Below are 24,788 nucleotides of genomic sequence, written 5' to 3' on the forward strand. Positions count from 1 at the left end.
CAATATCAGTCTGTACAGAATGTCAAAAGTCATACCAAAACTATTCCTCACTTCCTTTTCTACTTTCTATATAGAGTGCATTGTGTGGATCACTGCTCCTTCTTAATAATAGCATTAAAATGTGTTGTTGTTGTTTTTTTTTTATAAAAACTGGCAGTCCACCTAACTAATTAAGTGATTGTGGAAAATGTTAGATAATGTTAGATAGACTTTAACAATCTAGCGTACTTGATAAAGGGATATTTTCAATTCTCTGCTACATAGCTTCTTAAGGTCTAAGCTCTATTTCATGGCCCACATATCACCTCCAGATTTGGACTGTCGTATATGACCCATATATCTCTGCACAAATTCTTGCTGATAAGAACAGAAGTGAGTTATGAGGATTTGGGATGGAAAACTGGGTTGCGTGGTAGAAGAGAGAGAGAATAAGAGGCGATATAAGAGAGCAGCTCAGCATTTCTTTTGTAATATGGTCTTTTGTAACATGTTTGTCCAGCTCTATTATATATGCACCCCCTTTTGTGACCACCATCACATTCAGCATCCTTTGCTCAGTGTTCATCTAATCCTCCTAAGCGCTATGATTGGATGTGCGCTCAGTGATTGTCTATTTTTCCACTACCCATGCTCCATTTCACAGCTTGATGACCAACAACGCTACCTAGATCTATCAAGCACATAGTATACCAGAGTGACTGTACGTAATAATTGATTAACACTATTACATCTAATTTTCCTTCTAAACATTGAGTAAATGAGCCTATACAAACTAGATTATATTTACAATAAAATCCTGTTATCTTAATAAATAATGTAGATTAAAATATTTGTGTTCAACTTCAGAAAAGTTGATCTGAACCTGAGCTTACCGGCAAAATCTCAAATTTTCTTTGGAAGCTCAGAGAACTGCAGCAAGAACAGTTTAAAAGCTTCTCATTTTTTTCATAGTCATATGTGGGTAGTGGTTCTCCTCTCTGAATATCAGTGTTAAAATGGCAAACTCTTTGTGAACTGTGCACAAAGCTCTTGAAGAGACATACTGTAATGCACTGGCCTTTATAAATGTTACAAAAAAAAAAAATGTCTTCTGAGTAAAGGCATGATTGGATGGGATGGACTGTGGACAGAATGGCTGAATTCTGATGATTCGGAGTTCAAACTGTTGTTAGAGGTCACATGGCCTGCAGCTTCAGCCAGCTAAGGTCATCTGACCTATAAAAGAAAGAAAACCTCAGTAAAAAACATTTACAATACAACAGAGCTCTGACTGTATGTGGTTGCTTTTAGCCTCTTTAAAGGAGCATCTAGCATTTTACTACATAAATGACTATATGAATTGTGCATTTGAACAGTATTTCAACGAATGTTTGAAATTATGTACGCTCACATCAGAAGCAGAATCCATATCAGTTTCATAGAAAAATGTTTAATATCCATAAGGGTGGTACCTCCTTCATGTTTAATATCCATAAGGGTGGTACCTTCCCCTCAGCCATTTTTAGATCAAATGATTGTCTTTTTCCTTTTCATTGGCTGCATCCGAAATCACATACTCCCTGTGTAGGTTCTTAATCACTCTGTGAGCATTATACAGAATGAATGTGTGTAGTAGTATGAATGAAATCTGGATGTACAGCATTTGTCATATTGTCACTGTCATGTGACCAACTGAGTCACTTCCCTGCTATTCGCAAATCCTTTTCTTGTGGCTTCATTAAGTGTCCATTAGAGGCGGACGTAGTAAGTAATTCGTATACTTCCACATTGCCTACTATTTTAAGAATGCTGTGCATTCGGACATACTGCTCTTTTCACATACAGTTTTTTGTCTACTATATAGTATGTATGGAAGTATGTGATTTCAGATGCAGCCAGAATAGCATATGACACTCTCAGAAAAAATGGTAAAAAAGCTGTCACCAGAGTGGTACCTTTTCAACAAGTACTAAAATGTAGAGGTCGACCGATTGATTAGATTTGCCGATTAATCGGCACCGATAGTCAATTGCTGGAACTATCGGCTATTGCCAAAAGTCCATGCAGATATTTTTTGGGGTTTGCATCCATTGCTGGAGCCGCTGAGAAAGTCCAATGTCATTATACAGTACGAGAGCGTCCTCTACAGGTGAATCACTGATGTTTGTTTTGACACATGATCCTGCGCACATACAATATCCATATGTATGTAATTTCAATGCTATGGCCTTTGTGTAGATATTTAAAGATTTCCATCTTTACGAATGACTGCAGACATGAAATGGTACAATTTCTTTACAAATTCAGAAAACTTTACAAATTGACAAAAGTTTACATTGAGTAGATTTTTAACATTAAATAAGGTTGTTAAAAGCTGTAGAAGTATTGTTCCTTCTTAGATTGTGTTAATAAGTTGCTTCAGTTAACATTATTTAATTAAGTATGAACTAACTTTAAAATGATCAATATATAATTAATGACTGGGGGCAGTCGGGGCCTAATGGTTAGAGAGTTGGATTTGTAACCCAAAGGTTGTGGGTCGAGTCTCAGGTCTGGCAGGAATTGTAGGTGTTTGTGTGTGTTCACTGCTGTGTGTGTGCACTTTGGATGGGTTAAATGCAGAGCACAAATTCGGGTTACCATACTTGGCCACGTCACTTTCACTTTTTTATTAATATTTCATTTTAATATATGTATTCAGTTACAAAGTTTTTTTTTTAAATAGTAAAAATCGGTTGATTAATCAGTATCACCCAATATGGTCCAACCTAGCTATCGGTATTGGTAAACTCCAAAATCAGTCGACCTCTACTACTATGTAATATACACACTTTAGGTACTAAAATATACCCTAGTGACGGCTTTCCTACCCTTTTTTTCTGAGAGTGTACTATACTACTATAAATATTTATGCAATTTGCAGTATGTATACTGAGCAAAGTATGCACATTTTTAGTATAAACTTATAATCGCTTTGGGGCCGCAGGAAAATAACATCTTCATTAGTTAACCAACCAAACCTTGACTCCTTGGTTGTATCAGTTGTTTAGAAAGATGAATACAATCAATGAGGAATAAATGATTCAGTGAACCTTCAACTTGCAGGAATATCTGCATTTTCACATATACCATAACTGATGTTGAGTTCTCACTCACTCTGCTTCTGCCTTTGTTATCACTCTTCCTTCCGCCAACCTTTCTGCCACCACAGAGACGGCCGGTTCAACATTCAATCCTGCTGCAGCCACCACCTCATCATCCCTGCAGTTAAAAGTACACAGCCAATCTTTCAAGCTTTAAATAGAAAACAAGTATAAAGAATGGATGCCACAAACCTACAGCTTCTTACTTGAGGTAAAATGCCAAAAACTTCATGTTCTCAAATCTCCCTTTCAGCACCATCTGAGTGTATCCCCCCCCGTACCCTGCAAATAATGAAGAATAAGGACATAATTACATACAAATACCCGTATTTTACAATCCGTAAAGCATGATAGGCATGTATGTTAAAAGGCTGCACCAGCATATCGAATAGTTCTCCCCAGCAGGACGGTCCAATAGAACGGCACTATGTTTAGCTCCACCTCCCTGCGCAACATGTTTAAGGCCACAATCCTTCCTAATAAGGCAAAAGTTATAATGAAATTAAAGACATTTGAGCACTACACAATTATATATTTAAAGACCAGTGATGCACCAAATTTTTTTTGCACCAGTAAAATTCTTCAGCAAAGAGACGCCTCTCAATACTTGATGAGCTAATTTTACAAATTGCTATTCTAGCATAATTTTGGGTCTCAATGAAGTGCATTCACACTGCTGGCATGTTTACTTGTTGCAGCTTCCCCAAGTTGCATGCACAAAATAGATGCTGAGACAGTAAAAACACATCATTGGAGAAGCGTTTCATCAGTGAAACAAAAATATGTGGTCAAAATATGAATTTTCAGTTTTTGGAAAAATAAATAAATAAATGCAAACAGAAACATTTTTTTAAATCATGTTTTCAGCAAAATATTTTGTCAAAAGTTGGTGTATCACCCCATATTTTAAGTCTTTTAGTTCACGTCTATTAGCTGTATGGCGTCTATATGTTACTATACTCCTAAAAGTTGGCAGATATACACATCTTTGATTACCATGTGCCTGTGCTGTCTGCCAGTGGCCAATGCTCACATTCTGGCCTTTTGCCATTTTGAGAGGAAAGGAGGTCAGATCTCCTGCACAGTAGACGTCTGTTATGTTGGTCCTCATGTACTAGACAGACAGGGACACAATTAAAGATTTTGGAAGTGTAAGGTTTGAACTCAAGGAAACTGGTCATAACACTTACCTTATCCACAATTACATAGCTCTTAGAGTCCATCCTTATTGGACTCCCTTTCAAAAACTCTGAATTGGGGTTGACACCTTATATGGAGATAATTGGGGAGAAGAGAGCACAAACCTGTTGTTCAGATTATTTAAATTCAAGAAGCACTTTGTTCTCAGTTCAACGACTGTACGTACCAATTCCAACGATTAACAAATCGGCTTCAATAGTGATACCACTCTTCAATTTCACAGCCTTAACCTGTAAAAAAACAGGTTATTCTTTTAACCTGTCTTAATGAACCAAACGAAAAAGAGGCCATCATCCAGTTAAGTGTTCTTGATAATGTATTTCAGTCAATTAACTACCTAAAGAAAGTACTGATGTGTTGTTTTTGAAAAAAGAAATACATTTATTTTTAGAACAAGTGAACCTGTTGACTTTACCCTCCTATTTTCGCCTTGAACCTCTGCGACGGCATCATTCATGTAGAACGTCACCCCTCTCTCTTCCAGCATCTTAAAGAACAAACAAAGCAAAGTAAGAAGATGATCATTAAGCACATATTTGATATCAGTATGACTGAGATGTTTGTACTGGCCTTGATAACATACCAACATGGTGATCTTTCCTATCTCTGGGCCGAGAGTCTTCTGATAGGGGAGTTCACTGCTTCCAATGATCGTGATACTACTGGCCATATCTATCATATAGGCAGCCACTTCCATGCCTTCAATGCCAAACACAATAGATTAGTTATTATGGGGGGCATGTTGAAAGAATAATTAACATAATATTTTGTCATCATGCTCTGTCCATATACATTGAAAGCAGACAGTGACCAAAAAAAAAAAAGTCTCTTAACTCTTTTCTATTATAATTGTAAAATGTAATATATTCCTGTGACAGCAATTTAGAATTTTCAGCATCATTACTCCCGTCTTCCGTGTCATATTCAGTGTCATATGACCTACCTTGAATGATTCTTCTTTGGGATACATCCATAAATCAAATGATAACATTAGCTTTGCATATGGCAAGAAGACAGAGGGTGGTGAATGTGTTTGTGTGTGTGTACCAACAAAGGAAGTGCCCACAACGACTGTCCTGCAGCCCATGCAGGCGTAGTGGATGCACCGGGCATCCTCTGGTGTTTCCAGCATTAGCACGTTTTCCAGGTCCACACCAGGGCAATTTAGGTTTTTTGCTCTGAATAACAAATATCAAGTAGTGTGTAAGTTTTGGAATCTGGATGGACCGAAGTTGAGCAAAATATGAAAAATAATACTGTATCTAGACGTATACAATAAAGAGTACAGTTAAATAATAGTTTATATCAGTAATTATCTTCAGACACTTACCTGCATCCTGTTGCAATAAGGATTTGGTCATAGCACTGGATTAAGCCATCATCAAATGTCACTGTTTTCTTGTTTGTATCTATTGATAAAGCCTGCACAAAGTACAACTAAGATATTGTCATGTGATTCTTGGTGTAAATATTAGTATAAACGAGAGAGACACAAGATTAACTCTCACCTCTTTTTTCAGCCAGACCTCAATATCATACTTGTGGAAAAATTCCATTCTTCTCATTAGGAGACTTTCGCTCTCGGCATTCATTATCTAAAACAAGATTGGGTTAAAAGTTAATGATAACAGGTTGCAAAGCATTTATCATGTCTATTTTATGCACAGACGGTCCTGGGTTCGAGCCCCAGTGGAACCATGATTTTGGGACAGTTGTAGCCTAATGGTTCAATTCTCAAACAGGTTTAATTCTCAGTGAAATATAGGTGGGGGGAGTGAATAAACAGCGACCTTTTCCACCCGCATTACCCACAAATGAGGTGCCTTTGAGCAAGGCACAGAACCCCCAATTGCTCCGGGGGTGCCACAACAAAAATGGCTGTCCACTGCTCCAGGTGTGTGTCCACAGTGTGTGTGTGTGTGTGTATGTGTGTGTGCTCACTACTCACTGCTCCTAATGTGTGTGCACTAACTTGGACGGGTTAAATGTAGAGGACAAATTCTGAGTATGGGTTACCATACTTGGCCTTCACATCACTTCATTAAAATGTGAAACAGATATGCTGCAGTGGCCATGCTGAATTATTCATAACTCCATTCATCAGTGTCACATGATCCCTCTGAAATCATTCTAATGCTGAAACATTTCTTGTTATTATCAATGTTGAAAATACTTAATATATTTGTGGAAACCCTGATACTATTCTGATTTAATCCTGGAAAGTAAAAAAAAAAAAAACATACAGTAAAAAAAAAAAAATGTTGTTAATAAAACAAGGATCATTGGAGTACATTTTACAAAAAATGTAAGTCAGTCGAATGTTTAATTCGATGTTACTTGCCTTTTCCTTATGATTATTTTTGAAATTTGACCAGAAATTGTGAAAATACTGTAGTTTCTTAAAGCCAGTTTTTTTTTCAGTGTATAAAAATAACAGAGAGAGTAACAGTACAAAATTTGTCATGATGTTTCAGTAGGCCTAAACCATAAGTATATCGTAAATATCATATAAGTATATATCGTAACTTAATACAATCTAGAGTTATTGAAATATCTTTATGTAGAGTTTTACATTGCTTGCTCTGAACTTAAATAATTAATCTTAAACCACACTGTAAAAAAAAAGAAAAAAGTTGAGCGAACTTAAAAATTTTTACCAGCTTCAGCAGATTTTTGAGTTTGCTCAACTTATTTTTGTGGGAGATTCTCACATTTTTGTTGTATAAACTTAAAACGACAAGTTGAGAAAACTCAAAAATCTGCTGAAGCTGGTTGCCTTAAAATTTTAAGTTGGCTCAACTTTTTTTTTTTTTTTTTTACAGTGTACATGTGAAATGCATTCAAATTGGATTTTGTAGATTTTTGATATTCATTTAGGAATATAAGATTAAAAGATAAGTTTAAACATTTTTAGAATATTCACCAACCAAGATGTAACCAGTAATGACAACATAATTGTAATGTCCGCATAACAAAATGAGATTGGTCTTTTTTCTTGAATTTATTGAATATTGCATTGTAAACGGTCTTGTCTTCCTTGCATATTTTCAAGCAATATTACACAAGCAAAAACGTTGATCTGCATGTGTGATAAATTTTACACAACAGTTCAATAAACTAGAGGTTAACAGAGTAACCTACAGTACATTTTAGACAATAATGTCAATATTTTCAAGTGAAGCAGAATCAATCACTTGTGTGAATGAATTATTAAATCATTCAAAATGTAGTCTCAGTTGCAAAAGTGGGTTACACTTTACTAAGTATAAGTAACTTTTTAACTGCATGTCAACTACATGTCAACTAATTCTCATTAATTTGCAACTACATGTCTACTAATTCTCAGAGTAGACTGTTAGGGTAGATTTAGGGTTAGTTAGAATAAGTTGACATATACTTGTGAAGTTTCTCATAGTCAGAATGTTGTGTTGTGGACCCATCAAAATAAAGTGTTAGAAGATATTAAGCAGACAGTCTACTAATACTCTAATGACTGCTAGTTGACATGTAGTTGCAAAGTTACTTATTGTTAGTAGAATGTCTAAATCGAAATAAAGTGTTAACAGATGTTAACAGCAACAGTTTCCTGCAAAACACTTCTAGCGCCAGTTTTCACAGATCTCGCGCCTCACCTTGCTGAGTCTGGTTTTGTCGTATGGAAGGAGGTCATCTCTAGATACCATAATAATCCTGCCACCGTAGTTTTCTTGCCGTAGTGTCTCAGCACACATTAAAGAGGCTGCGCCTGTGCTCAACAATACACACCGACATTAAAAATGTCCACATAAAACACAGCAAATACAGGGAATATCAGACATTTTTCTCTTACCTCCTCCGAGGAGCATGATCGTATGTAGCACCGCTTGATCTCTGGCTCCCATCCATTTGATACGTTTAGGCTGACCCTGGATCTGTACAGAAAAGGTTTTTAACATTTTACTCTCAGAATTGTCCTAATTTTGATTTTGGTTTCATACGTTTGATGCAGAATATAAAATGTCCATATGAAGGTACTTTACCCTTTTCTTTACAGACACATAAACTTTGTTGTTTTCGACTTTCACCTGTCAAGAAAAATAACAAGTTAAATATGTTAGCCTGTACACTACAATACCTGTAATGTTTTTGAAATAAGTCTCAAGGCTGCATTTATTTGTTCAAAAATACAGTAAAAACAGTCAAATATGAATGGATTTAGAACATCTGTTTTCTATTTTAATATTTTGCTCAGTTATTAGTAACTGTTATTGGTCCTCATTTATTAATAATCTTTCTTATTGATAATTATCATTAATTATCAATGTTAAATGTTAGTATTGATTTGAAATATAAATCTTTTGTAGCTTTATGAATGTCTTTACTGTCACTTTGCTTGCTGAATAAAAGTATTTATTTATTTGTTTTTCTTAATGACTCCAAATTATTGAATGGTACATTAACCAGCACAACTGTTTTCAATATTGATAATAAAAAGAAATGTTCCTTGAGCATCAGCATATTGTAATAATGACACTGAAGACTGGAGTAATGGCTACTGAAAATTCAGCTTGGCATCACAGAAATAAATTACAATTTATATTCAAATAGAAAACAGATCTAAATTGCATAATAATACATCACAATATTATTGTTTTTACTGCATTTGATCAAATAAATGCAGCCCTGGTGAGAACAAGAGACTTCTTACCAAGCTAATTATATATGTTTACTTTATAATAAATACTCTAATGTGTATATATAAAATATTTTATATAGTATATAAATAAAATATCAAATCTGTAATATAATTTAATATACATTTAATTCTTAAAGTCTTTACGGTAATCAGTCAAGAAATATATGGTAATACATGCCTTGTGGCAGGGCAAACAGTCAATTCCAGGATACTCCTCCAAGTCACCGGTCTTCACATTGAAACAGGAACCATGCCAGGGACAGCGGACCCTGTGACCTGACAGCACCCCTGCAGAGGAACCACAAACACACTGTAATACTACAAGCTCACAAGACTTTCCTCGTAATACTTTACTTCTCCCATGTTATTTATCTAAGCAGATGGAAGCCAGTAGCACCCAACTCGATTTCTATCGATAAAACAGTTTGGTAATGAGCTACCTTTGCTCAGTGGAGCACCATAGTGTGTGCACTGGTTACTGATGGCACTGTACACCCCATCACAGCGTACCAGCAGAACATTGTGCTCACCAACCTCCACCTCCATCATTCTAGATCACAAGAAACACACACACACACACACACGCAGACATCTTGAGTTTGTGTCCTTCAACATCTTTATATGCACAAAACGGTCACACTTTAGTTTGGGGACAAATTCTCACAATTAACTAACTATTAACTACAAATTTGCCTCAGTAAACTCCTAATTTGCTGTTTATTAAGAGTTCGTAAGGTAGTTTTAGGTATGGGGTAGGATTAAGGTACACTGTAAAAAATGGCCGTGATTTTAACGGTAAAAAACTGTGAAAATGCTACAGTAAAAACCTGTTAAATGGTTAATGGTAAGTTCCTGTAAAATATACAGGGAAAACACATAAACTGACATTCCCAGAATTCCATGCGTTGCATTTCAAATTTTGTTTGAATTTGATGTTTTTTCTTTAAATTAACTATGCTGCTTCTCAGTTTTTTTCTTATCAGTTATGCTTATTAGGGTTGTATGTTACATCTAATGTTGTTAAATTAATGTTTATTGCATATTTCAGTTTAATGAGTCTCACCATGATGGTGTTTAGTGCTTGTGTGAATGACACAGTTCACCTTCTATATAAATGTTATTATTTAAAAGCTGCTTGTGATGGGCTTTGGTTCATCATGTGACTTTCTCATCACCACGTGCATTTGGTGTTTATCAGTGTACTTCAAAGGTACAAAACAGATTTCAGTACTTTAATAGGTTGGTATATCAGTTAATGAAATTACGGTTAAAACCGAAATTTAAGTTAAAACCGTAAAAGCTAAAATGTTGTGACCGTATTTTTTACGGTAGAATTCCCGCAACCACAGCTGCTGTTTTTTTACCGTAAATTTTACAGAATATTTTTTACAATGTATCTAAAATATGGTCATGCAGAATAAGGCATTAATATGTGCTTTATAAATATTAATATTAACAGCCAGTATGCTAGCAATATGCATGCTAATAAGCAACTATAGTCAATAGTGAGAACTGGTCCCTAAATTAAATTGTTTCTATATAAAACATACAGTATGACTTTGAAGAAATTTACAGCGTTAAAAACAAAAGATCGAAACTGTTTCAAACATGATGCAACTATTTGCAATCCATATGCAAATAAACAAAAACAATTCTAATTGATTTCTGAATGATTCTTTTGTGTGTTTTCATTGATAAAATATTGAAATCTTTCATAAATAAATAAGTATATTAAAAATATAATACATATTATTAAAAATTTAAATGACAGGAATTTATATGGAACCTACTCTCCATCTTTGAGTTTTGCCTCGTCACATACGACATCTGTCACCTCTTCCTCTGGCTCCAAACCAGCCACTAAACCTATAACCATAACAGCCCAGATAAAATAATAAATTACATCACTCATGGCAAGAACAATGCCATGGAGAAAAACATAATGTCACAATAATTGTAACACCATATAATGAATTACACACTCAAATGTTAGCTAAGTCAACAGCATAATCGCACTGTCAGAGCAGTGAACATTAAGAATACTCCATTAAATAAACGTGGTTTTTGTTTTGTTTTGTTTTTTTTAAAAATCAATGCATTTACAGTTCATAGTATTCTTTTTAGTACTGGGCAACGATTAATCGCATCCAAAATAAAAGTTTTTGTGTACATAATATATATGTGTGTGTTAACTGTGTAGATTTATTATGTATATATAAATACACAAATACAGTATACAGTATATATTTAAGAAAAATGTTGTTTATATATTAAATATATTTTTATATAATATAAATTATACGAATATAAATATATACATGTAAATATTTTCAAAATATATACTGTATGTGTGTGTCTTTATGTAAGCATAATAAATATACATAGTACACACGCATATATTATATAAACAAAACTTTTATTTTAGATGCGATTAATCGTTGCCCGGCACTAACAAGAGAAAATAATAACATAACAAATGATTGGATGCTTACCTGATTGTACCTCAGACATCACAAATAGATCAGTAAGAGAGGATTTTCTCCAGTAAATGTTTTTGAAAAACTATCCTTTCTGTGGACTGCTGTCATACAATCAAACTCTCGGGACGGCTGTCATGACCGTAATGAGCAGTTCACGAGTCCCTAATCCAGGAGACCAGACCTGACCTTTAGGCACTTCATCATTCAGATGCTCAGACTCACTCATGAATTTGGTTACTCCAAAAAAGGGTGGTCAAATGTAGTGTTTTGGGGAGAAAAAAAGGAAATGGAGCATCCAAAAGCCAGTCAGATTGCGTAAAGTGTAAAGAGGGCATTTAGTTGAAGAGCAATGCCATTTGTTGTGGTATAACAACAGAAGAGAGAACGGCTGAGCAAGCAGCACACAACAATAGACGTGTGCACAGGGCAAAGTGCGTGACTCTGCACCTCTCTCTAAAGCACTGACACTCCTGTTCATATGCTCCTTTCAAGATACAATTGATCTAAACTGACCTTAAAGAGTTTATACTGACATAAAGAATTCACTGTAAATAATACAGTAGGTTATGCTACACTATTCAATAATTTACACATTGTAGTCCATTACTGATTACAGATTACATGATGAAATCTAAGTTACTCGTTTTATGTAATGTATTCTGACTACTTTTTAAATTACTTTTTGTCTAACTTGTTTTAAACTCACCATTAAATGTGTCATATTGATATAAAAAAGCAAAGAGAAAGAATATATATTCCATGTTTTGATATCAACATCATAAAATGCATTAAGCATTACAGGATTTCCCCAAGAACTGCAGCGGATTTGTGAGTTGATATAAAGCTAATAATGAATGAAATCATTAAAAATGTCAAATAAAATTATTTAAACACAAAATTTGTTTGTCAATGTGACCATTAAGCGACATCGAACTGTACACATGCGGATGCATTGTTAAATTATTGAAATATCAAACTAATGTTGATAGTGCAACGTTGTTTCAACATCTTTCTTTTTGTACAGATCTTGTCAAAAGTTGATTTATAAGTCTTTTTACATCTGTTTAGCAATAAACATTGACACAACAAATGACACTATTTCTGACATTATTTCAATTCTTTCTGATGTATACAGAGTATAAAATGAAATTCTTACTGTTTCCCCCAAATAATTATAGAGAAAAGGTATTGATATAAGACCATGTAGCTAAAATTATATTTTGATACTACTATACTATATTATTACTGGATGAGTTGGGATACTTTTTGATCATTTTTCACTGGTGTTGTTTTCAAAATGACAGAGTAATGTTTTAAACTGCTAAACATCTCTAATACACAATAATATTTCCAAAAAAGGATATGTCATATAAAACAATCGCTTCTACAAACGCGCTTAGACCTCAAATCACAACCTTGCTGGCAAACTGGGACACTTTTATATTTTATTTCAAAGTTGGTTCCACAACATCAGTCTTTCTTTATACATAACTGTTACAAAAGATTTCTATTTTGAATAAATGATGTTCCTTACCGACTTAAATGCTGTTCTTTTTGAAGTATATTAAAATAGAAAAGCGTTATTTTTACAATATTACTGTTTTTATTGTATTTTTGATCAAATAAATGCCTTGATGAGCACTGAAGAGACTTCTAAAAAACATGAAAAATAATACTTATCCCAAAGTTTTGAACGTACATGGAGGTAGTGTACTTTTTTTTTTTCATAATTATATAAAAATATATCTCTAAATAAAAATTTTTACATTTATTGCAAGAATAAAGCATCTTTGTGTTTATAACGGAAAATGTAATTGATTTAAGACTGAACACATTTTCTAAATTTGTAGAGGTTTTTTAATTTTATTCTTACATTTTTATTTATTTTTTTTTTTTAAATAACCTTTCTATTTTCATATTCTTGGTTCTGTATTTGTTCTTCTAAAAGGCATCTTGTTCACTAGTTTGATAAATCATGAAACTTTCAGCGCAAGTGGACCAATGTTTGTTTAAACTTAGTATTTTAGATTTAATTATGCAGAGAGGGCAACTCCTGGTTTTGGTTAGATAAAGACATTTGGTTCGTTTCTAGATGGTTCTGATGAGGGTGCAGAAACCATTTTGAACCATCCACAAACTAACCAAAGGAGCACCAAGAAACAGAAAGAACAGAAAAAAGGAAAAAACAACAACTGGCAACTTGATGTTTTGGCACCAAAATTTGGTTGCTGACTCTTTAAACAGCAAACTGATTCTTAAACGAGTGAAGGTGAAATGACAGTGAAATAAAACTAATAAAAATACAGCAAAAGCAAATAAGCATCACAATGTCACAACTTGGAAAACTTGTCTGATCAGCACCCACAGAATTCAGACAAAAATATTACTTCTAAACGTTTTAAACGTTTAAATTCATCACACAAATCAGGCACAACCCTTTCCAGATTCATGGTGCCAGAATGAAATAAACCCTAATTAAGGTCTTAAATTATGCCATTATTCTGTAGTCAGTTCTAATGATGATCATGAGAAGCCATCAGTTTTTCAGGCTGTTCTGCTGTCTGCATTTTGTCTTCAGACATCAACGCTTTTATTGACCCAAATGGAAAATGCACAAGTTTAGTTTTTCAAAAAATTTAAACTTTGACAAATACTTTGCAGCCATAAAAAATCATTTACTGATCAGCTTTAGCAATGTCCCACTAGAGGGCAGAATTAACCTTACTTAGGGCAACTGGATGAACTAAAATGAAAAATAATTAAATGAAAAATGTTTAAGCTTAAGCTGCAGATATCGTCTATAATAATCAAGATATTGTCTATGGGAAACGTAACTATGCACTGTTACCATAAAATATCTTAAAAGCATATGTCATTTTGAGGTCGGACATCCTGGATCAGTTAAAAAGGCAAATTATTCTGCTATCCAAAAATAAATGATCCATGTCTCTTAATATTTATGCCATCTGTATACACAGTTAAACAATTTAAACACAATATTATAATAAAAATTACAGATAACTGCTATATAGCCTAATAAAATATACCTTTTTTTAAATGCTAAAAAAAGTTGGCATTAACATTTTTTTACTGCCTGTATAAAATATGGCCCGTATGAAAATTAATTTGAAACTCTCCGACTACAATCTTGAGAGTCTAGGCTATATGTTAATATATACAGTTGAGTGCAAAATGTTTCATTATTTCCCTTGAAAATTCCCTTAAGTGGTACTGTAACAAAATTCCTTTTTGTTTTATTAAGTCCTGCTATCTGACATAACATAACATTTCACAAGACAAAATTATTACTGAATTTTGATGAACTGGCCTTTTTATTCAATCTTGGATATAAGTTTACATTCCCTTGGTTCTTATGATGGTCTGTGTGAAGCTTTATTGATGATGATCAGTAACTGTTTACATGTTTTGTGAAAGTTATTCATGAGGTTTTTGACTCGCAACCATATATGTATGTACATACAGTGCCGTGAAAAGGTTTTTGCCCCCTTACTGTTTTTAAATTTTTTGCATATTTGTCACACTTAAAAGATTCAGATCACCAAAACAAATTTACCATTACACAAAGATAATGCAAGTAAATCCAAAATGCAATTTTTAAATGATGATTTCATTTATTAAGGGAAAAAAGCTGTCCAAACCTACCTGGCCCTACGTGAAAAATTAATTGCCCCCTCCTGTTAAATCATGAAAGAACTGTGATTAACCACATTATTTTAGAAAGCTAGCAAAACCAGGCCTGATTACTGCCAGACCTGTTGAATCAAGAAATCACTTAAATAGAACCTGTCTGACAAAGTGAAGCATGCTTAAAGAGCAACACATCATTCCGCGATCTAAAAAAATTCCAGAAAAACAGAAGAGAAACTAAATAGTTGACATGTATCAGTCTGGAAAGGGTTATAAAGCCATTTCTAAGGCTTTGAGACTCTAGTGAACCATGGTCAGAGCCATTATCCACAAATGGAGAAAACAGTGGTGAACCTTCACAGGAGTGGCCGGTCTACCACAATTACTCCAAGAGCACAACAACGACTCATCCAGGAGTTCATAAAAGAACCCAGAACAACATCTAAAGAACTGCAGGCCCAACCCGATCTCATGAAAGTGCATATAACTAGTACACCAAATAAATACGCAAAAATGGAATTTGGCATGTACATGCTACGCGATGGGTAGGATTAGGGTTGTGGGGTAGATGCGTATCATCTGCAGGCGAAAACGGCGTATTATATGCACGCCAAACAAGTTTGTATCATATATACGCCAAAGTCAATTTTTGCGTATCAATACCATGAGTTTTCGTTTTTATTTGGCATACTATTTATACGCATTTTCATGAGACCAGGCTCGCAGGCCTCACTTGCCTCAATTAAGGTCAGTGTTCATGATTCAACAATAAGAAAGAGACTGGGCAAAACAGCATCCATGGGAGAGTTCCAAGGAAAAAGCCATTACTGACCAAAAAGAACACAAAGGCTCGTCTCACATTTGCTAAAAAATATCTTGATTATCCCCAAGACTTTTGGGCAAATATTCTGTGGACTGATGAGACAAAAGTTGAATTGTTTGGAAGGTATAACCAACACAGGATTTCATAAAAAGAACATCATACCAAGAGTCAAACATGGTGGTGGTAGTGTGATGGTCTGAGGCTTCTTTGCAGCTTCAGGACCTGGACGACTTGCCATAATTGATGGAACCATGAATTCTGCACTCTATCAGAAAATCCTGAAGGAGAATGTCCGGCCGTCAGATTGTGACCTCAAGCTCAAGTGCACTTGGGTTATGCAGCAGGAAAATGATCCCAAACACACTAGTAGGTTCACCTCTGAATGGCTCAAGAAAAACAAAATGAAGGTTTTGTTTTTCAAGTCAAAGTCCGGAATTAAATCTGATTGAGATGCTGTGGCATGACCTTAAACAGTTCATTCATGCTCGAAAACCCTCCAATGTGGCTGAATTAAAACAATTCTGCAAAGAAGAGTAGGCCAAAATTCCTCCACAGCGATGTGAAAGACTCATTGCCAGTTATCGCAAACGCTTGATTGCAGTTGTTGCTGCAAAGGTTGGCACAACCAGTTATTAGGTTTAGGGGGCAATTACTTTTTCATGTAGTGCCAGGCAGGTTTGGACAGCTTTTTTCCCTTAGTAAATGAAATCATTATTTCAAAACTGCGTTTTGTATTTACTTGGGTTATCTTTGTGTAATATTAAAATTTGTTTGATGATCTGAATCATTCAAGTGTGACAAATATGCAAAAAAAAAAAAAAAAAAAACTTTTTCACACTGCTGTGTGTGTGTGCATATATATATATATATACTGTCAGACGATTAATCGCATCCAAAATAAATGTTTTTGTTTACATAATGTACTTGTGTACTGTGTATATATAAATACACACACATGCATGTATATATTTCAGAAAAAAAAGTTACGTTTATATATTAAATATATTTATATATGATATAATTTATATGTATGTAAATATATACACGTAAATATTTTCAAAATATATGCTGTATGTGTGTCTTTATATATACATAATAAATATACACAGTACACACACATATATTATGTAAACACAAACTTTTATGTTGGATGCAATTAATCGTTTGACAGCACTAATACACACACACACACACATATATATATATATGTGTGTGTGTGTGTCATTGAATATGTGCTTTGTAAGCTAACACACTGTTTTGTATTCCTTATTATTTTGTGTGTGTGTGTGTGTGTGTGTATATATATATATATATATATATAGAAGGCATTAACAGTGATTAACAATTACAAATCTAAACAGGGGCCAGAACTGGATAGGGTGCTATAAACAATTCAAGCACATTTGATTAAGTAGAGAGAAAACGCTCCCTAGAGTGTGAATGTCCTCACTGTTTTTGTTCAGTCCTGCACATATGAGAATTCTATGGCTATGTATAGAATTTCTGCTTGTGACGTCATACAGAGTTATAAAGATTGTGTTTGTAATATAGCCTTTGATCCTAATTATATCATGCTGTCATCTCAATGAAAGTGACGGCATTAATTTGTCATAATGATATCCGCTGCAGGAATCAGAGTCTCTACACAACTGCAAAATTAAAACTTGTTTTAAAATTTGTGTGCTTCTGTGCTCAAAACTGCTGCAGGGATGGCATGGTTTTTATTTGAACAAGGGTGATGATAACTTCCAGGTTGGCCAGCAAAAATATATCACCGCATTTTTACATAAATATGGATCCATGTGCACTTAAACTTTTATGTATTTCCGCAATTCCTGCCATATAATAAACATGGTGTAGTTTTTTTTAGTATTAATAATTTAATTGCCTATAGTGGCAGGGTTTTTTAAGATTCCATACAAAACCTGATCACATGTTTTGTCGTCCTTGAGCACAGGCTTGTAGTCACTGCGCTATAAATCCCACAAAACTTAAGGACTTCTCACTTCAGTCAACTTCATTGGCTAAATGAATGTTGGGATGGATATGGCAGATGTCTAACTAACCCTTTCGTGTCCCTGACGCACTGCTTTGGTGGCGATGCTTTGCACTGGAGGTGTCCAGCATCATTCATCTGTTCAGTCATATCGTAAGTAGCATTACAAAGCGTGAAGTATATCACCAGCATGTTTATGTCGTTGAGATTGCTGACCTTGAAACGCGGTGCGGTGATTTCAAGACATCGTAATAATGGTGTAACGTTAGTTTAAAGAAATAGTCGAGATTGTCAGCGCTGTAAGGATAAAAATGAACTATTTTCATACGTTTCAGCAGAATCAGCTGTCAATAATCAGTGTATCCTATACACTTAGTTAATCCATCATTTGTTGACATATTCCATGGATCAGTGCGTGAAGGTTGATGGGTGGGTAGTTATTGTCGAAATCGCTGTGAAAACGGCATAAACATAGTAAAGGATTAATTAAGACATCGACATGAGGATTATGTGCTTTTTATGAAGAAAACACCCATATATATTCGCCTTAAAGACTTTAGATTGCGATGTTTACATACGCCTGTCGCCGTTACACATTTCCTGGATCTGAATGTCCCGGATGGACCAATGACATCATGCTGATTTTAACCTGAATCTGCTGATGCTGAATTTTGTAACAAAAGAGGCATTTTAAGATCCATAGTGAGCCATCTGAAATATTGTTATTGGTGCATAAAGAGCATTTTTAAAATGTATAAAAATGTATGTCTTGGCACAAAATAGCCCATCAAACCAAGTGGCATTGCAACACTCAGGTTCTGGAAGTAAAATTCCCATTCATTTTCTCCATAGGGGAACAGGACTAATGTGAGCTACAAGGTTATTAATCGATGCTATTGTTAAAGCCATCAGCCTGCATTATTTCAATTTATTTTCTGAATAAACATGTTCAACATTGGAGAGTCCCTGGTGAAAAACTGCATTACTCATGATTCTGCAGAGAAATCGCCATCGGAGAAAAAAATGTGGGCGAATTCAAGATCTAGTGATCACAAATGGTTCACAAATTATGTTCGCTTTGCTAACGGACTTCATAAAGAGATTCTGTTGCCCACTTCAAGGGTGCAAAAAAGCCATTTGGAATTCATCCTTAGAGCTAAATGAAGCACTGCAAATGATATAGGGCTTCATTTTCCTCTGCTCTCAAACTGCTTAAATATGAGCTGTAATTTTATATTTCTCCAGCGTTTTTAATTCAGTTGTGTCATTTGCACTGCTTTTTGTAGGAATTGATATTTGTGTTATTTTTTTATGTTAAATACTTAAATTTAACAGGTTTCTTCAATCAATAAGAATAGAATACCATAGACTATTACCAGTAAAATTTTATCGACAACAGCCATCTTTACACTGCAAAGAACTGAAACGGCAACTGATATGGCATTTATGTTTACTTGTACAAGCTGTCTAATGTTGCTCAGATGTGACATACATGTATTTACACAACAATGTAAAAAGCCTACAGTATATACACATTATTATAAATTATAAAAATATAAATTATTGAAGAGAAACAGGAGTTCCTGCAATATTGCAGGGCTGCAATATTATGACAAAAATTACATTATTGTTGATCATCGCTCTGGATATAGTCATAATGATTGTTAATATTGAAAATAATGTTTACTAGAATACATAAAAAAAAAACATTTTAGTGTTTGGGGGAATGGCTTATTCTGGCTACAAAGTCAAATTCTGGCTACAAAGACAAAAACTAAGAACCGTTTATGATTTTTTAAAAATTTTATTTTGCTTTTTTACGCTTTAGAATATAAAGACTTTATAGCAGCAAGGGGAAAAAAAATTAAATAGTGAATAAATTACATTAGGAAAGTAAGCAATGATTATTTCCCATCGTTGACTTCAGTCTAGCATGAGTAAGCACTCTCAAAATCGCAGAAGCTGTCTACACTGCGAAATTAATTTTATTTATGCACTTTGTTGTTTATAATGATAGAATACGCAAGAGTGCAGAATTCAGTCAATGCAGGCGAGCACTGAACATTACTTAAGCGTTCCCGAAACGTGTTTGATGTTATAATGCTCAATGCTGCAAAAAAATGTGTAAAAATAAATCTGATGCAACGTGAGCAGATATACACTTTTCATTTCATTTTCACATTTCACTTTAATCATGACAGCCATAATAGATTTATTTTAATTGTGCAGTGGATTTTTTTTGCCCCTTTATCTCAAATTTGAGTGGAATTTTCTGGCACAATTTCGTCTTTTTGCCCAATTCTCAAATATTTTTCTGCTTCAAATCAAAATTTGTAATGTTGTGATTCACCTCACAGCTGTTTCGTTCATGATTTGTGATTCTTTTTTTTAACAGAGATAAATAAATGTAAAAAAAAAAAAAAAACTTTGGGAAATATGAATGTGAAAAATACTTCTGTAACCAAGGCCGCTGAAAAAGTGGGCAAACACTCAATATTACACAAGAAAAAATATAGGCTGGGGCTTGATTTTTGACGCATCTCCTTGCTATCTCTAGCTCGCATCAGTTGGAGGGGAATGGTTAACGGAAATTAGTGTGCTTCAACCTTTAATGAATTCTTAGGCCTAAGTAAAGAAATTGTTTACTTTGTATTGACATACTAACAATTTTAACTTTTATTGTAAACAGGTGCTGTAACCTGCCAACATCTACGAGCCTTCCATGGATAGATCCACACTTACCCAACAGGTGGAGAGCGTTGAGCGTAATGTAGCATTTTTGCAGCAGGAACACCAGATCCTCCTGAGCGGTCTACGGCTAGAGATCCGCAACCTGAAGAAACGATGCAATGGTCTGTCACTCATCCTCATTCCATAGATTCTCCATTCTGGACTCAAATATAGAAATCATAAAACCTAATACAGGACTTTGCACTTAATTAACTATGATTTCATAAGAAAGCGAAGCTTTGTCAATGAAACAGTCTATTTTAAGTCAAAGTAGGTAAAGTAGATTTTATTTGTGTAGTGATTTTCACATATTATTTTAAAGCAGCTTTACATTGAATCACCTACAAATGAGAATTCGTCTTACTTAACTTATTTTGTTCCAAACCTGTATGACATTCTACAGCACATTTTGAAGAATGTTGATTTAAAAAATATATATATGTATATATATTTCTTTAAATTTTCATTCATTAGGACAGAAGGGAAAATATGATGTATGTGATGTAACTCAGACTTTGTATTTCAAATAAAAACTTCTTCAAACTGACTAAAACAGTGGTCTGTGAAGTTAAGAATTGTATTTTTTTTATAAATATATATTTATTTAAAGTATTTTTCAGGGCAGTCAAAGCTAATATATATTAATAAAATATGTTGAAATATTATCTTGAACATTTGTAGTGCAATGACAATATAAAAGCCGATTATTTAATTTTGGGAACAGTTGTTTTTTTTTTTTTTTACATAGAAAATATATAGCTGCATTTATATATTATAGGAAGGGGTCATTCGCAACAGGATTGTCACATTTGGGGGTCCTTAGCATCAGAAAACCCTGGCCTAAAAGATACTTTAATGGCACTCTCGTGTCTGTTAACTCCTCTTTGTGCGTATATCGTTACAGAGCTGAGTTGTGAACTAAGTGAAAGACCACCAGTAAGAAACCGAGAAGGTGAGTATCAGATATCACAAGATTCCAGTCATTTCCACATGTTCCCTCAACTACATGTTTTTACAGATATCGAACTGGAGGAAGAGCTTCTGCAGGCACAATTACTGGAGACCGAGCAGCATTTGGCTGAGCAGGAAAGCACACTGGTGGAGCTGCGGGCGGAGCTACGGAAAAAGGGGGCACTTGCGAGCGCAATGCAGGTTCGACTTCGAGATGAAGAGCGGCGATTCCTGGAGGAGCTAAAACGACGCAGTCATAAGATTACAACGCTGAGTCGTGACCTCCGCAAGCAGACTGATCTGGCTGCTCAGCTCTCCTTCCAACTGCATTCAGCACACTTTCGACTGTATCACCAGACAGAAGACTACGAGGAAGAGGATGAAGAAGAAGAGGATGAAGGAGGCACCATGCAGGTAGGAGGCACTACTGCTGGATTTACTCACAATCTGAGGCATGAATCGGTCTTATACTTTTACCTTTACACAGGAGTCAGAATGGACTGCAAATTCTCCATGGACATCTCCAGTAACGGCGGAAAGTCCACGTCAAACCCGAGCTTCAGGAAAGGTGCGGAGATCAGAAAGAGTGAGGGAATGCGTGCCCCGCGAAAGGGTGCTGGGGCCTGAAGAGGCGCGCCCTATGCCCGACCCCGCCCTTTTCCTTTATCCTTTCAGACATAGGCTGCTCCCCTTGCACAGGTCACTTGGAGGTCACTGGAGAGAAGGTAGCCTTTCAAGGATGCCAGAAGCTCGAATAGGTAGATTCAGAGACCGACCACTGAGGGAGGACATTGGACCAGAGACAACTGAGTTATAGAGGGCAACAGTGCCCTTTATTAAATGGCCTTGGTTCTGGGGGGATTTTTCCTATTCATTTTTCCTATACAGTTTTTTTTAAAGGTGCTGTATGCAATTTTTTTTCACTGTACTAAAGCATAAAAATACCATAATAGGTTTGCAGGCATGTAGGAAACATGCTAAGTTCACATACTTGCTACAGCCAGTTATTCTGCTTTGAAATGTTTGTTCCGTGTCGGAATGTCTGTTTTTGTTTTGGTCTGTGTGTGATTCCACCCACTGCCAATTTACCCAATAGTATTTCGACACACCAGGTTGCCAGTTAGCGGAAAACTTAGCAGTATTGCAGCCATGGAAGCGAGCAAACAAACTGGGTCAGAGATTGCAGATTCTACCCGACCTAAAAAGCCTTGGCATCCATTTAAAAACCTCTATGAGCAGAGGCTTATTAAAACATGGATAAGTCAACTCATCAACTTATAGTGTAAAGCCCCGTTTACACCAAGAACGATAACTATAAAGATAATGATATTAGCGGACGCTAATCGTCAGTTTATCCTAAGCACACGTGTCTGCCGCTTTAAATTCTTGAGCATGTGATAGTAGGATTGATTCTGATTGGGTGTCAATGATTTTATCGTTCATCAGCTGAAAAAAGTCGTTCTGGAAGTGATTCCAACGATATCGTTTTTCTGTGCCTTTATCGTTATAGCTGTGGTGTGAACTCTGCTATTATTTAATATCAAGAACGATTTTTAGAACTATATCTTTATCGTTATCTTTATAGTTATCGTCCTTGGTGTGAACGGGCCTTAAGGCTCGTTGCCCTCCATTGTCAATTGTGCTCATTCCTGTTGTGTGTCCTCAATCTGGCAACCTGCAATATTTTTAATTTGGACCGCAGTACCCATGTCAACTGCTAGCTGTCAATATCACATACTGCACCTTTAAAAAGTCTTTGTTTAAGAGATATAAGCCATAAACCAAACCAACTTTGAAGTGAATCACAAACATTACAAACCTTGATTTTTTTTTTAAGCAAAGAAAGTGTTTGAAACTCAGACAAAAACAATGATACAAAAGTGAAAGAAATGTATTCTCATGAGGCATTACAAATGTCTTAATCAAAATGAAAAATTATGTAGAAAACTCACTGCATCGCTCACAGTACTTCTTGGGAGTGGGCTTGTCGCAATTCTCTGATTGGTGGACTCTGATTCTCTAAATGTAGACTCATGGGTAATGTAGTTTTTCACCAGGAATAAAAAAACAAAAAAAACAGTTTAAATGATGTGGCCTGGTGGCTTCAACAAAAACATATACCATCAATTAGCAACCTCATAGCTCAAAGTAGGTATGTCTTTAAAAGTTTATATGTTATTGTTGAAAATCCATTTCCCTATGGAGAAAGTGAATGGGATTTTGACTTCCAGAACCTGAATGTTGCATTCTAGAAAACATCCTGGCTTGAATGATTCAAAGATGTAAGGAAAGTTACAGAGCACCTGAAACCTACATTGTGATGTCCCTTTTTGAAATGTGTCTTCTTTGTTGAATTCAGAGCACTCTATAAATGAGTTTTCACTTTCCATGCAGTCATCATTTGTGTCAATGAAGTGAATTATTCAGGTCACATTAGACACACTTTAGAAGAACAGGGAGGGCAGATGCAGGTAAACAGGTGTATTATATTGCTTTTGTGTTTTTGGTCTTTCTGTCTCTATTGGAAAAGAGCTTTATGATGTATTGAATATATATGAAGTGAAACATTATTTATTAAATACTACAAAAATTGTTTGTATCTGTTGTTCTTGTTCTGTTTATTTACATATATTTATAAAGTTCCCTGAAAGTATGTTCACAGATTTTTGAGTACTGGGACAAAAAAAGGCTACAAAACTGTAAATAAATAAATAGAATGTATCAAGGAATCCTATAGCAAAAATAAATAAAATAAACACATTACACTGTGAAACACATTTCTATAAAAGTTTTGTTTCACTTTTATTTGTAATGTTTCTTTATGAAGTTTGGCATGCTGAATAAAAGCTAATCTGTTATTACTCATGCATAAAAATAGCACGGTACATGCATAATACTGAAATAACAACAAATGAACTTAAACAGTTACCAAAAATTAGTCCAAAACTTCCAAAATGTTCCAGAAAACACCAGAATGTTATAGAAACTTCTAGAATGTTCCAATCCTGGCAAAAGCAAAATAGCTTTTAAAATTAGTACAAAAACTTATCATAATTAATGATAGAAGTTCTAAAACTTACCTATTTACCAAATATATCAAATGCAGCAGCCATTTAGCTTTTTATGGGGCTGTATTACAGAAACCTCAATCTTAATTCTTGAT

The 24,788-nt window shown here is 34.8% G+C and overlaps 2 protein-coding genes across 10 annotated transcripts; one reads left to right on the plus strand and one right to left on the minus strand.

The window, feature by feature from the left end:
• Positions 1-54: 54 nt before the first annotated feature.
• aifm5 (apoptosis inducing factor mitochondria associated 5) lies at positions 55-23,686 on the minus strand. 8 transcript variants are annotated; one of them, XM_058758467.1, is made up of 20 exons: positions 23,578-23,686; positions 20,687-20,777; positions 10,788-10,863; positions 9,438-9,547; positions 9,176-9,285; positions 8,342-8,386; positions 8,152-8,233; positions 7,955-8,067; positions 5,831-5,917; positions 5,653-5,759; positions 5,370-5,500; positions 4,906-5,021; positions 4,738-4,809; positions 4,489-4,552; positions 4,313-4,389; positions 4,119-4,236; positions 3,500-3,598; positions 3,329-3,404; positions 3,136-3,240; positions 55-1,215 (listed from the first exon to the last, which is right to left on the minus strand). In XM_058758467.1, exons 4-20 carry the CDS (start codon positions 9,544-9,546, stop codon positions 1,176-1,178), a joined length of 1,551 nt encoding a protein of 516 aa, XP_058614450.1. In that variant the 5' UTR covers position 9,547; positions 10,788-10,863; positions 20,687-20,777; positions 23,578-23,686; the 3' UTR covers positions 55-1,175. The 8 variants fall into 8 exon arrangements, with proteins under 8 accessions (XP_058614450.1, XP_058614452.1, XP_058614449.1 ...); XM_058758469.1 differs by lacking the exons at positions 20,687-20,777; positions 23,578-23,686 and adding exons at positions 18,273-18,396; positions 18,523-18,544; XM_058758466.1 differs by lacking the exons at positions 20,687-20,777; positions 23,578-23,686 and adding exons at positions 11,490-11,639; positions 18,015-18,097.
• ccdc92bb (coiled-coil domain containing 92Bb) lies at positions 17,298-24,218 on the plus strand. 2 transcript variants are annotated; one of them, XM_058758472.1, is made up of 5 exons: positions 17,299-18,097; positions 20,634-20,796; positions 21,579-21,626; positions 21,693-22,039; positions 22,113-24,218. In XM_058758472.1, the coding sequence occupies exons 2-5, from the start codon at positions 20,667-20,669 to the stop codon at positions 22,440-22,442; spliced, it is 855 nt and encodes a 284-aa protein (XP_058614455.1). In that variant the 5' UTR covers positions 17,299-18,097; positions 20,634-20,666; the 3' UTR covers positions 22,443-24,218. The 2 variants fall into 2 exon arrangements, with proteins under 2 accessions (XP_058614454.1, XP_058614455.1); XM_058758471.1 differs by having other exon boundaries at positions 17,298-18,097; positions 21,579-22,039.
• Positions 24,219-24,788: the final 570 nt, after the last annotated feature.

This window comes from Onychostoma macrolepis, chromosome 21 (assembly GCF_012432095.1).
Source record: "Onychostoma macrolepis isolate SWU-2019 chromosome 21, ASM1243209v1, whole genome shotgun sequence".
Taxonomy (NCBI): domain Eukaryota; kingdom Metazoa; phylum Chordata; class Actinopteri; order Cypriniformes; family Cyprinidae; genus Onychostoma; species Onychostoma macrolepis.

Coding starts and splice junctions, on each gene's coding strand:
- aifm5 (XM_058758463.1), bottom strand. CDS start 18,078: ATGATGCTGGACACCTCCAGTGCAAAGCATCGCCACCAAAGCAGTGCG. Junction 9,548..10,787: donor GCAAAACTCAAAGATGGAGA/GTAGGTTCCATA, acceptor CTTGTGATCTAG/AATGATGGAGGTGGAGGTTG. Junction 5,918..7,954: donor ACAAAACCAGACTCAGCAAG/GTGAGGCGCGAG, acceptor ATCTTGTTTTAG/ATAATGAATGCCGAGAGCGA.
- ccdc92bb (XM_058758471.1), top strand. CDS start 20,667: ATGGATAGATCCACACTTACCCAACAGGTGGAGAGCGTTGAGCGTAAT. Junction 20,797..21,578: donor CCTGAAGAAACGATGCAATG/GTCTGTCACTCA, acceptor ATATCGTTACAG/AGCTGAGTTGTGAACTAAGT. Junction 22,040..22,112: donor ATGAAGGAGGCACCATGCAG/GTAGGAGGCACT, acceptor ACCTTTACACAG/GAGTCAGAATGGACTGCAAA.